This window comes from Schistocerca piceifrons, chromosome 2 (assembly GCF_021461385.2).
Source record: "Schistocerca piceifrons isolate TAMUIC-IGC-003096 chromosome 2, iqSchPice1.1, whole genome shotgun sequence".
NCBI classification, from domain to species: domain Eukaryota; kingdom Metazoa; phylum Arthropoda; class Insecta; order Orthoptera; family Acrididae; genus Schistocerca; species Schistocerca piceifrons.
In genome coordinates, this window is record NC_060139.1 from 715,573,358 (window position 1) to 715,587,819 (window position 14,462).

Sequence of the window (14,462 nt, forward strand, 5' to 3'; positions counted from 1 at the left end):
TATGTACTTTTCAGCGGTGAGATGATGAACTGTAATTTTTTTCAACGAGTTTATGCACGAGATACTTTCCCAACATTCGCTGAATTGAAAGTTTATCACAAGTTAACGTCCGCTCAGTTGGACAAGAAGTCATTTGAACGAATGAATGTAAGATTAGCTCTGCGGTTATTCCATGATTCGATAGCTAACAGTGTAAAATACTTTAGGCAAATTAAAACAATGTGATTCGAAGAAAGCGAATCAACGGGATGAGTCATTCGATATATGAACAGCTTAGTGGAGACACTTATTTTCGTAATGGTGTTTTGTATGAAACGTAAAAGGCTCACAAAACGTTAATGAAATGGAGAAGTATTCTCGCTGGTAAGAATAACAGCTTCGCTCCCAAAAAAACTCTCCAGTCTCTAAGAGCAAATTGGCAGTGCCTTCGGAGTATCCCACTACGTCCTGAGGGCAAAATTTAACAATGATCCACTTCAACGTCATTTGAGTGTCGTATGGTCTCTGACTTCCAATGATCATCCATCAGTAATGGATTACCTCAATTTCACATGTTGCAGTGGGTTTATATTCCTGTAAAACTTTCATTATCGTCTCTGGAAGTCGCGAACATAAACGTGAATTTTTGTTGACGTTATACATAAGCCAAATGCGGAGGCTAGCTAGGCATTTCCAACAAAAGAACACAGATAGAGTTCTGAAATAGGAAAACACAATTAAGAAAACAAGGTGTGTATTTTATCCATAAATGATGCAGTTTACCTCTGCGACCGTTCCTTTATACGGTGTAGAGTAATGACTGGTACCAGTCACAACAGAAGGTTATTTTATTTAGCATGCGACCGTTTTCAGGCTTGTGTCCATCTTCAGCTGGTTGACATTCAGTAGCAAGTTCCCATACTCAGTGCTAGAGATCACTATTTAAATCAAAACCAAATAACATGATGACGACTAAGTAGACAAAAATGAAACATTTGGAAGGGGCCAAGTGACATGTGTTGCAAAATATTATAATATTTAGATAAAGATAGTATATCTATATCATTTTCACATTACACATATCACCTCTTTGTGCAAAACTAATTCGGTTTTTACAAGTTAACTCTATATCAGTCACCATGCTAATTATTGTTGCTTGTATGTCATATCTTTGATAAAATATTTTCACTTTAGATGTTGGTACCTTCTGCCAACCATGCACTCAGAACGTGTTTACATTTGAAAAACAGAGGTCAAAGAAGTAAAGAGATGTTATATGTACAGATACGTAACAGTAAAAATTGCTAGCTGTGATGGGGCCATAATATACAGTTCTTGTTTTTTAAAATATTTCATTAAAGTTGTTTAGAAATGACTTACTTGTAACATTTATTTGTACATTGGAAATTGTTGTGATTTCGACCTATGAATGTAAATTTTGAGCGCTTCAAGAAGATTCATTTTCATTCCCTTGCTGACAGTGTGTAGTATCCGTCGGTCGTCTTTATTGTCTGTGTCTGAGTGGTCACATTCTTTCAGATGTGTTGAAACTCCTTCCTGTCTGACCTATGTAAAATTATGGGCAATTGTAACATAGAAGTTTGTAAACACTTCATTAGCTGCAGCACTGGTTGATAATTTTGTTACAGTGAATGATGTGCTGTTGCAATGTTTTGTTAGTACTGAATGATATTTGAAAACCGCTTTTACGAAAAAGGTTGGCTACCTGGCATTGAATTTCTCCCGTAAACAGGATGTGAGCAAATGTATGGTTGTTGTGAATTTGATTTAGAAGGGGTGCATTATTTATTCTCCATTTCTTTCTGAAGTTTGCCAATTATACCTGGATTGTATCTATTCTGTATGCAATTTCGTTCATAATGTTAATTTCTTTTTATTCATCAAGTGGCCTGAGTAGGACTTTGTGTATACAGTTGAGAGTAGATCTAAGAACGCCAATTTCTTTTTCTTGTTGTATTTGGTGACAGGAAGTGTTGTTTATGGTAACATCACTGGTAATCAGTTGTTTGTAAATTTGACAGGCATATTTGTTGTTTGCATTAGAGTTTGTAAGATCAAGAAAACTGATTCCTTTATCTACTTCAAGTTCCACACTGAAGTTAATGTTGTTGTGTATGCTAATGAGACCATTTGCAAGTTTTTCAATCTCTTCAGTTGTACCATTCTACAAGATAATGGTATCATCAACATACCTTTTGTAATAAATTAGCTTGTCTTTAAATAAAGATTCAGACTTTAACAATTGATTTTCTACATGCTTAACGTAAATATCTACAAGGATTCCTGCTGTAGTTCCACCCACCACAAGATTATATTCTTACTTGTAATTTTATTTATTAAAAGTGAAATAATTATGTGACAGGATTAGTTCTTGCAGTTCATTGTGTCTTGAATAAGTATGTTGGTGTAAGGGTTTATTACACCCATTGAGTCAGATTCGACACCCTGTAGTATTGGTACATCTTTGATGTCTTCCATAAGATTATAGCTGTTTTTAATTAAGAAATTCTTTTCACAAGTGAAACTACTTTATCAAAGACATAATATAAAGTGACTAATGTACAGTTATCTTGTAAGAAACGAAATATTATTGTTAAAATATCTGATAGATGTAATGTAAAATGTTATGTGTTCAACAGTTTTATGTATGTATTGTAATATTTTGCCACACAAGTCGCTTAGCCACTGCTAGATGCTTCATTTGTGTTTATTTTGGCATCACATCATTTGTTTTTTATTTAAACAGTGATCTCCAGCACTGAATATGGAAACATATAACTTAATGTAATGTAAAATGTTTTGCATTCAACAGTTTTATGTATGTATTGCAATATTTTGCCACACAAGTCGCTTAGCCACTTCTAGATGTTTCATTTGTGTTTATTTTGGCATCACATCATTTGTTTTTGGTTTAAACAGTGATCTCCAGTACTGAATATGGAAACATATAACTTAATGTGAACCACCTGAAGATAGACACAATCCTGAAACCCGATATAAGTTAAATAAAATCACCTTCTATTGTGACTAGTAGTGGTTATTATTCTACACCGTACCAAAGAACAGTCACGAAGTGCAACTGAATCCATTATGGATAAAATGCAGTTCATGTTACCTAGCCATGCATCACAAATGGTGAGCGCATTTAGCACATGGGAATCAATATGATTAAGACCATTCTGGCCATGAAATTTAACAAAAACTGCCTTTTTTTCTAAAGTAACACCAAATTACATTAAAATTAGCGTAAGGAGCACACTCAGCCAGCCAAAACTGCAAAGCTAAACTGTAAAACTATGTGGTTAAAATATGAAATCAAATCATTATATAAATGCAAAGATACTCTCAACAAGTAAATGCTCAAATTGCACCTGCCACTAAACAACTCTTTGACTCCCATGGAATTCATGTAGATATTAGATAAAATCAGTGACCAAGTTAGCAAAGAAGAACTTGTTGTGTCAACTAGACATAATCAGAAATTATTTGCTCTCAATTCTAACATAAGACAACAATTAGAATCTCCTCCCATACCAAAACAAACGTTTTATGACAGTGTGATAAACTCCACCACTATCACATTTTACAAAGATGGAAAGTGGGTTACTTGAGAAAGGCATCAAACATAATATCCTATCACACTCAATCAAATACACAAAGTCCCACTCAGTCCTCTTGATGAACAAAAATAAATTAATATTATAAAAGTAATTGCACACAGAAATGGATACAATCCAACTATAACTGATAAACTTCACAACAAATTAAAAACAGTACACCACTCCTAAATCAGAGTCACATCAACAAACACACACATTAGTTTGCAGCCCATTCACAGGAAAAATTTAATACCAAGTAGCTAACCTTTCTTATCACAGTGGTATTCAAATATCTGCAGTACTGAGAATAAGCTACAACAGCACATCATCCACTGTAACAAGACAAACAGGAAGCCTCACATATAATCACATATTGACATACTTTTATTTTACAATTGTCCACATTCTACATAGGCCAGACAGGAAGGAGTTTCACTAGAAGATACTGGAAACACATGGATGTCTTCTAGCACAATAATTTTGATAAATTCACTTTTGCAACACATCTAAAAGAATGTGACCACTCAGCCGCAAACGTTAAAGACAACCTACAGATAGTATACAATGTCAGTAAAGGACGGAAAATGAATCTTCTTGAATAGCTCGAAGTTTAGGTCCATGGGTCCAGAACACTACACCTAATTCTCAGTGAACAAACTGAGTTTTAAAGAAAGTCATTTGTATACATCTGTAATGAAATATTTTAAAAATCGAGAAACTTAACGCATGGCTCCCTCACAACTAGCATTTTTACAGTTATGTATCTGTAAATGCAGAATCTTTCTACTTCTTTGACTTAAGCTGATTGAAGATAACCTCTGCTTTGCAAATAACTACATTGTGAGTGCTTGTGTCTGATGTTACCAACATCTGAAGTGAAACTATTTGATCAAAGACATAATATGGAAGCACCAATGATTATCATGGTAACTAACATATAGTTATGTGTAAAAAGCGAAGTATTTCTGTACAAAAAGGTGATAAATGTAACGCGACAATGATACGGATACACCAACTATATCTAAGTACTATAATATTTTGCTACACTTTCGCTTAGCCTCTTCCAAATGTTTCATTTGTCTCTATTTAGTCATGATCATATTCTTTGTTTTTGATTTAGACAGTGATCTCCAGCACATGGAAACATGTAACTGAATGTAAACCACCTGTAAATAGTCACAGGTGGTTCTATATTAAATAAAATCATTTTCTGTTGTGACTATAAGCGCTTATTATTCTACGCTCTAAAACCTATGTTGTTCCACATCACTTTGCAGTGTCTCCGTTCGATCACAATATAAATTTCATGAATGGATAGACCGAGTGCTGCGTTCGCCTTAGTAACATGTACCTTACTTCGTTGGGGCATAAGCAGAGCAACTGACATCTCGCGGCGGAACCGATTAACTAGGACAGTCAGCACATTTTCTATTGTACTCGCTACGCTTTCTTCCTAACAACGTCGACGCCAACAAAACATTACTGCCTTAACCTTTCTGATATCTGGGCTCCTTCAAGGAACTATCTTAGACAGGGACGTAAGTTTTTATAGCTAAATGTCGCAAATGGCACAATGTGTGTGGCTCTCAACTGTCTAGGAAGCCATGTAAACTTCGCATTGTACTGCAGACTGATTTTTGAAATATGCTTTTAGCAGTTCAGTTACAAGTTCCGGAAATCAATTACTGTTGCCTAAAAAAGTGCGTGTAGTTTCAGAATCAACTTATTCGTTAGCGGTGGTATCGTGCTGACACGCTTTAAGGTATACCGTGGAAAAACCTGATAACAGATACTATGTGTTGCTTGAGGCTTTCGTGACGGACCGATTTCAGAAACGGTTCTCGAGGTACTCGTTGGATGCCGTTCTGAAATCCCTACAATTTTTCATCGGCGCAAGTGACCGACATCTTCAGGTGCGACGAACAAACTGCTGAGTTATGACTGAAGTATTATATTTATGTCAGTCTAAGTAGTAAACGCATGGGAATGAAGGTGCCAAATTAGGTGACCAATAGTGAAAATTTCCGGATCTATATTGACAAGGACAGCTACACCACACATGAGATGATGAACGAAGGAGCTCGACACACGCGCTAAGGCTGCTGCAGGCCGCCCCAGCGCCGACTGTATGAAGCCGCCTCCCGAAATACGCGTCCGCGCTAGAATGCGGCCATCGTCGCTGTTTTCATCCGGATATTCAAGACGCCACCATAGAGTAATTCGTTTTATGACCCATGGTTTCTCCCTGTGTTCGCTGTGACTTTAATATTGCCAGCGCTGGGTCCCATGCTATGCTAAGCTGAAACCCTATATCTCCGTTCACAATCTTTATCAAGTTGCGAATTTCCACCTCTTCTTTAATTGCGATATCCTAGAAAGAAAATGTAGATGAGAGAATTTTGGTCCTTTTGTACTTATTGCACCCGATACTGAGACAGTGCTTTGCCACTGCAGATTTCCCTGCTTGGTCTGGAGCTGCGTGTCGTCGATGTACGTTGGATCTGTCTTCCACCAGGTGACAGCTTCGTCCAATGAGTGACTTTCCACAGCTACAAGAGCCTTCTCAAACCGAGACTGTCCGTCACTGAAATCCGTTGGCTGGTAGGTGACAGATTTAGCTATATGTTTCTTTGCTAATATTCCTATTTTTGTAGAAACACCAACGACGTGTGGTAAGATGCCCTCTTTCTTCTTCATTTTATTCTAGTTCTCATATTATTTAAAATGCGTCGTGTGTAAGACACGCCGAGTATCCCCATCAGCATGTCAATTTTGTGGGAATACGACACTGAGGTTACGAAGCTCATCGGGTAAGCTGAATCAAATTTGGCTCATTCTCTGTGGACCAACATCCTAAGTGCGCCATTCGTTGTGCAGTATGGTAACAGCTGCTGGTCTGTAAGTGTAAGTCTGTGTGTTTTGGTTTATAGTATAAGCACGACCCAAGGTGTCATCCTCTTTTCTCCGCACGAACACGTCCAGGAACGGTAGTTCGCCGGTTTTCTCCACGAGCATTTTGAAACTGACGTTAAAATGAAGAGAATTTCGATGTTGTACAAATACGTCCAGCGATGCAATGCCGCGAGCAAAAATACAAAGATGTTATCTATCAGCAAAAGGACGTAGGTTTTAAGTCGCTCAACCGATTGGAGTGCTCCTTACTCGAAACATTCCATAAGAAAATTAGACAAAATGGGTGGCAAGGATTGCCCATTGTGACACTTCTGTCTGTATCGGTCATTGAATAAAAATAGGTCGAGGTGAGCACATGCATGAACAAATCGACAAGTTCCCCTTCCATATTTTTACCAGTGAGCAACAGAGGTTCCTGCAATGGCAGTCGAGTGGAATGTGAGATTACGTCAAAAATCAGGAACACATCTGATGGTGCGAGTCGTTAGTTCTTGAGCCGACAAATGAAGACTTCTAAGCTCATATTTTCATATTAAAGGGCCTAATTGGGTTGCTAGATGTTTTGCCAACTTGTTTGTTGACACCCCAGTATTGTTCACAACTGGTCGAAGCAGAATGCTATTGCTATGAATTTTAGGCAATCCACGTAGCCTGGGATAGAAGGGGTGCCTTTGCCACAGCGTCAGAGATCGTGCTGTTCTTGACGAGCTCAAAATTTTTTTAGGTATTTTGGACATAATGTCACGTGACATTCAGAGTCATCATATAGCTGGTTCATCTTGCTTAAGAACATCGGTCTGCAGAGGACGGAAATTGCCCTTGCCTTTATGTGCCAGTAAGATCATAATATCAAAATCCTCCTTTACAGATCGAAGCATTGACCTCTCTCGGACTGAGATACGGTTGCTGGGCGCAAATAACCCACCTCATCTCCTTAGAAGTGATCCTGGGCGTATCTATGATTAGCAAGAAAGCAGTCGTACGTAACTGCGTTAAAATTAGTACCACCGACACGGAAATCGTCCTGTCTAATAACTGAGAAGGTGTACATCTATTGCACATTAGTTGTCGTGTGAAGACAAGAGCTGAACCTTTCTTGGCTCAAAATATTTCATAATGTGGAAGAGTCTTTCAGAAACAAATTAACTTAAGCCCGTCGATCTTGAGCTTCACGCGACTCCGTCTACAACATTGGTATTGTGAGAATTGTCCACTGTTTTAAATGAGACATTTCCTCTGGCTGTTTCAAAAGGCCGTACTTAAAAAAATAGCTTATTTGATAATACAACAAGACATAATTTTTCTCTAATCATAGGTTGAGCTATGTATTTCATGATCTTTTTAGAGGTCTCGATTCCACCTGACATTTCGCTGACTATTCGGGACGGTAAAAGTATATTTTTAATTTTCAATAACTGGAATTAAAGAATTACTAAACGTGCAACCCGAAGTTACCTCAAGCAGAAATAGCAAAGTTGCCTGATATTGTTTATTGTGGTGTTAGCGACGGAAATGGAGTCGCGAGGGGGACTGTGGAGGGGAAAGGGAAGGTGAAATATGAAGTCGTCATTAAGTCTTAGCTTTTCTGAAATGTCGATAAAGAAAACCTTGTCTTTCAATAGAAGGTCCGACCTCCTTACGATATCATTTGAAATGAACCTGAGGCTTGTGCTGTGTCACAGTACTTTGCCTAAAAATAAATAAATAAACAAATGTGTCGACATAATTTTTGAGACTACTTATTTTCCATCAAAACGCCTTAGGTAATTTACCTTAGCATCTAACTTGTCATGACACCGCGACTTTACGTGATCTTGACGAAAATACAGGTTGACATGATGGCGTTGTTGAAATCAGGTTTGTGGCACGTTTGGAGTCACTTACTTTCCACTTACGAAAGAAGAGAGGTAATCTTGGCAAGACCTTGGGAGATGGAAATAGACAGAAAGTGAAGTACAGGTTTAATATTTTCTTCGTCGGGAACTTATATCTGATAATAACTGCCTATGCTCCGTCCGATGTAAAGCGACGAATGTGAGATGACTTTTTAAAGGTATGCACTAGAAATGTTGGCGTTACAAAGGTCTCTCATACTAACCGCATATTCTGCTATTCGAGCGTAGTACGTGGAAATGTTGAAGGCGAGCCTGTGGTTGACCAGGGCCCTCTGCTGCGGATCCCGCGGGTAAATGCTGTGTCCGGGGCCGTACTTGTCAGCCAGGTACTGCAGGATGGCGATGCTGAAACGACAAATGCAATATATCGGGAGGGAACCTCACAGCTTTACGTTACTCAACCGCGAAAACTTAGTTTCTCCAGCGTAACAATAAATATTGCAGGAAAACGTGTCTCATACAAAATAAATTTACGTTTCTTAATTCTGTAGGTGTAAATTTACTGTATAGCGGTCATAAACATTACAGAGACCATATGTAATGGAGAAGTATTTTTACCTTTCACTTAGGAAAAAACCGTCATCGTCCAGGCAAGGAATTTCTCGTTGAGGGTTTTTCTGCAATAAAAGAAAAGACATTACTTATTCTTTCAGCATTATTTCATATTACAGCTTGGTATCCACAGCACACACTATTTGTTCGCCATGCTGATTATGAAATGTGTCACTGCTAGATTGGTGCCAATAGGTAATGGTTACTAATAACGAAGCGTCAGCTCATACGGCCGAACTCTTTCTGTAGGAGAGAGTGTTGCACCTTGGAGCACTCTTCAGAATTTCTCCTCTAGCCAGTCCTGTAATAGAAGTTTAATATATACTTCGTTATTCCATTTTTAAATAATAGTATTCGTTTTTAAGTGTTGCAGCCTTTTTTATGAAATTACAAAAAATACTCTGGAAGATTAAGGTTTTTCCAAATACGAAAACATGTTCCAAAGAAGAACATAGTCATGTGCCTAGGAACAAATATTCCTTTGAAATTTAAACGCGTTTCCGTCTGTAACGTTCCCTGGCAGCACACACACTATTAATAAAATGAAATGACACACAGAATTGCTGAACTAGAGCGTGCACATTTGCAAATGCTTAACAACAACTGTGGCACGCCTGTTAGGAACGTGTACGGTAATGAGAACACTACGTACAGTTCACACCAACAAAAAGCAATTCGTATGTACTGTAATTGTTTAACAAAAAATATTATTTAATTTTGTATAAAGGACGTTGGTTATTATTGTAATATTTTCTATAATACACTCCTGGAAATGGAAAAAAGAACACATTGACACCGGTGTGTCAGACCCACCATACTTGCTCCGGACGCTGCGAGAGGGCTGTACAAGCAATGATCACACGCACGGCACAGCGGACACACCAGGAACCGCGGTGTTGGCCGTCGAATGGTGCTAGCTGCGCAGCATTCGTGCACCACCGCCGTCAGTGTCAGCCAGTTTGCCGTGGCATACGGAGCTCCATCGCAGTCTTTAACACTGGTAGCATGCCGCGACAGCGTGGACGTGAACCGTATGTGCAGTTGACGGACTTTGAGCGAGGGCGTATAGTGGGCATGCGGAGGCCGGGTGGACGTACCGCCGAATTGCTCAACACGTGGGGCGTGAGGTCTCCACAGTACATCGATGTTGTCGCCAGTGGTCGGCGGAAGGTGCACGTGCCCGTCGACCTGGGACCGGACCGCAGCGACGCACGGATGCACGCCAAGACCGTAGGATCCCACGCAGTGCCGTAGGGGACCGCACCGCCACTTCCCAGCAAATTAGGGACACTGTTGCTCCTGGGGTATCGGCGAGGACCATTCGCAACCGTCTCCATGAAGCTGGGCTACGGTCCCGCACACCGTTAGGCCGTCTTCCACTCACGCCCCAACATCGTGCAGCCCGCCTCCAGTGGTGTCGCGACAGGCGAGAATGGAGGGACGAATGGAGACGTGTCCTCTTCAGCGATGAGAGTCGCTTCTGCCTTGGTGCCAATGATGGTCGTATGCGTGTTTGGCGCCGTGCAGGTGAGCGCCACATCAGGACTGCATACGACCGAGGCACACAGGGCCAACACCCGGCATCATGGTGTGGAGAGCGATCTTCTACACTGGTCGTACACCACTGGTGATCGTCGAGGGGACACTGAATAGTGCACGGTACATCCAAACCGTCATCGAACCCATCGTTCTACCATTCCTAGACCGGCAAGGGAACTTGCTGTTCCAACAGGACAATGCACGTCCGCATGTATCCCGTGCCACCCAACGTGCTCTAGAAGGTGTAAGTCAACTACCCTGGCCAGCAAGATCTCCGGATCTGTCCCCCATTGAGCATGGTTGGGACTGGATGAAGCGTCGTCTCACGCGGTCTGCACGTCCAGCACGAACGCTGGTCCAACTGAGGCGCCAGGTGGAAATGGCATGGCAAGCTGTTCCACAGGACTACATCCAGCATCTCTACGATCGTCTCCATGGGAGAATAGCAGCCTGCATTGCTGCGAAAGGTGGATATACACTGTACTAGTGCCGACATTGTGCATGCTCTGTTGCCTGTGTCTATGTGCCTGTGGTTCTGTCAGTGTGATCATGTGATGTATCTGACCCCAGGAATGTGTCAATAAAGTTTCCCCTTCCTGGGACAATGAATTCACGGTGTTCTTATTTCAATTTCCAGGAGTGTAGTATTCTCGATGTATTTACGATTGTAATATTTCTATACTCATAATGTAATAACGAAATATGTTAATATCTGCGATGAAAAAATGTAAAATATAGCCACAGAGGAAAATAATGTTGTAAAATTACAAAGAGATATTCATTATCAGCAATACTATAAAAAGCACTACATAATGTGCATTCTTTGTGGTCTTCCTCGAGAGCTGAGAGAGAGAGGAACCTGTGACGTAGCATTATATGAATGAGTAGACTTCTTTTATCTGTAACTATCTTTAGCCGCCATTAGAGGAGAAATTATAAAGATGTGTAATTGTAATTATTGTTGTGGTCTAAATACATTATAATTTATCAAAATTGTGTATTACTAATGTAAATTAGCTTGCCCATGTCATCTATAATATTTCTTTAAAGAATTTTCAGCACTTTTAGCGATATCGTTGGTGTTGCTGGGCTGTGCCGCGACCGAACGATTTGCAGCGGCGGCACATTTCAAAAATTGTTCCGCTATAAAATTAACCAAACCCGTAAATCGGGAGCAGGTAAAATTAGCAGTGAATTACGAAATATTTTTCTTTTACAGCGATCCTGAGGCTGACTGAACTTATTACTGGTTTTACATTTGTGCATTCATAGGCGGATACTTAAAGTCGAAGTTGTTAATCTGTTGGTTCTTTCAATTTCTAAAGCAAATAACTTAAACGTATAGTGAAGTGTGTTTTGTCAATGATAATTAAACGTTCAGGTCGGCGTGGTAATATTTAACCATTTTATGCTAACAGAGACAGTCTTGTGTTCCATAGCTAACGCCGGGAAAGAATTCAGTAAATATTTAAAAACCCACTGCATTTAGAAAATGTGTGCCAAGGCTGAAATACGTAAACAATTTAATTTAAATAATTTTCAAAGTCATAAATGTTATTAATCAGTTAGTTTGAATTTATCAGCAGGAGAGGGTTGCTACGGTTCACGTAATTTTAAATGTGCTTAATTCTGTCTCAATGAATTTTTATTACCATACGTAAATAATGGGTTCTACAACAAAGTTCGTACTGAAAGAGTAAATAGCAAAAATATTTAAAGCCATTTCTTCCCCATTTTCATACATTCTTTTTACATAATAAATTTTTTTCTCATTGAACGTCGAAGAAATCTTTTAAATAATGTATTTATTCGTATATCTGCTAATTGTTCTACGAAAGACTAGTAACCATTGAATCAAATACAACTAAGCAGAAGTATTATCAAAAACCAGTTACATATATTTTAAAACCGGACCTATTGAATACTAACACAAGTTTCCATCTAAACATGAGTAAATTTGTTAAGAAATTAACGAAACTCAGACAATTTAGAAATATCACACATTTCATGGTATAAGACCCGCTTCCTATTCAAGATACAATATGGTGCACGACTGACGAAGTATGGTTCAATAGTTCACATATTATATAACTAGCTGTAAAAGTAAATACAGTTTTACTTGCAGGTTTAATATTTTATGCAGTACTTAAATGTGTTTAGCTGGAAATATTCCCTAAGAAAAGAAATACTCACCACGAAGGAACCCCCAATCGGACGGAAATCGGTAAATCTGATGTACATGTACAGACAAACAAATGATTACAATTTCATAAAAATTGAATGATTTATTCAAAGAAAGAGCTTCACACACAGAGAAAGTCAATAACGCCTTGGTCCACCTCTGGTCCTTAAGCAAATAATTATTTGTGTTACCATTGATTGTTAGAGTTTGTGAATGTCCTTCTGAAGGATATCATGCCAAATTCTGTACAACTGGCGCGTTATATCGTCAAAATCCCGAGATGATTGGAGGCCCCGCCCGTAATACTCCAAACATTCTGAACTGGGAGGGATACGGCGGTCTTGCTGGCCAAGGTAGGATTTGGCAAGCATGAAGATAAGTAATACAAACCCATCCGTGTGCGGGCGGGAATTATCTTGTTGAAATGTTAGCCCGGGATGGCTTGTCATGAAGGGAAACAAAACGGGGCGTATAATATCATCGACGTACCACTGTGCAGTAAAGGTGCAATGGGTAACAACCAACGGGGTCCCACTACCAAAAGAAAATGCACCCCAGACCCATTACTCATGTTTGTCAGGTCACATGGCGCGTGACTGTCTGGTTGGTATCCCACCTCCGTCTGGGGTGTCTCCAGACCCATCATCGGTGGCCATCGGGGCTCGCTCCGAAGCGAGAGTCATCATTGAAGACAGTCAACCAGATTTCAGGCAGAAGACGCCCCATGGAGTTGTGGGATCCCAACCCGACTGTCACCCGCTATAAGGCCCGACGATCAAGAGTGATGGGTGTGGGGTGCCATTTAATTTCATAGCAGGACGCCTTTGGTTGTCATCCACAGCACCCTTACATCACAGCGGCCCGTTACGCTATTCTACGTCCCGTTTTGTTGTCCTTTATGGCAAGCAATCTCCGACTAATATCTCAGCTAGATAACGCCCACCCGCACACGACAAGTGTTTCTACTGCTTGTCTTCGTGCTTGCTAGAGCCTACCTTGGCCAGAAAACTCGCCGAATCTGTCCACCGTTGACAAAATTTGGATCATCATGGACACAGCCCTCCAACCGGCAAGGGATTTTGCCGATTTAACGTGCCAGTTGGACAGAATTTGGCACACTATCCATCAAGAGGACAACTAATAACTCTGTCAACCGGTAGCAATCAGAATAACTGCTTACATAAGGGTTAGGGATGTACCAACACGTTATTGACTTGCTCAATTTGTGAAACTCTTTCCCTCGAATAAATCATCCAAGTTTTCTGAAATTGTAATCAGTTGTTTGTCTGTACATACAGGGTGTTACAAAAAAGTACGGCCAAACTTTCAGGAAACATTCCTCACACACAAATAAAGAAAAGATGTTATGTGGACATGTGTCCGAAAACGCTTAATTTCCATGTTAGAGCTTATTTAAGTTTCGCCAGTATGTACTGTACTTCCTTGATTCACCGCCAGTTGGCCCAATTGAAGGAAGGTAATGTTGACTTCGGTGCTTGTGTTGACATGCGACTCATTGCTCTACAGTACTAGCATCAAGCACATCTGTACGTAGCATCAACAGGTTAGTGTTCATCACGAACGTGGTTTTGCAGTCAGTGCAATGTTTACAAATGCGGAGTTGGCAGATGCCCGTTTGATGTATGGATTAGCACGGGGCAATAGCCGTGGCGCGGTACGTTTGTATCGAGACAGATTTCCAGAACAGAGGTGTCCCGACAGGAAGACGTTCGAAGCAATTGATCGGCGTCTTAGGGAGCGCGGAACATTCCAGCCTATGGG

At 40.1% G+C, this 14,462-nt stretch overlaps 1 protein-coding gene across 1 annotated transcript in view; it reads right to left on the reverse strand.

Annotated features, from left to right (window-relative positions):
• The window catches only part of LOC124777413 (glutathione S-transferase 1-1), a 67,727-nt gene that overhangs the window by 15,139 nt on the left and 38,126 nt on the right, over positions 1–14,462 (reverse strand). Inside the window, 2 exon segments of the mRNA XM_047252810.1 lie at positions 8,611–8,752; positions 8,966–9,024. Of these exon segments, the coding sequence (XP_047108766.1) occupies positions 8,611–8,752; positions 8,966–9,024 (201 nt within the window).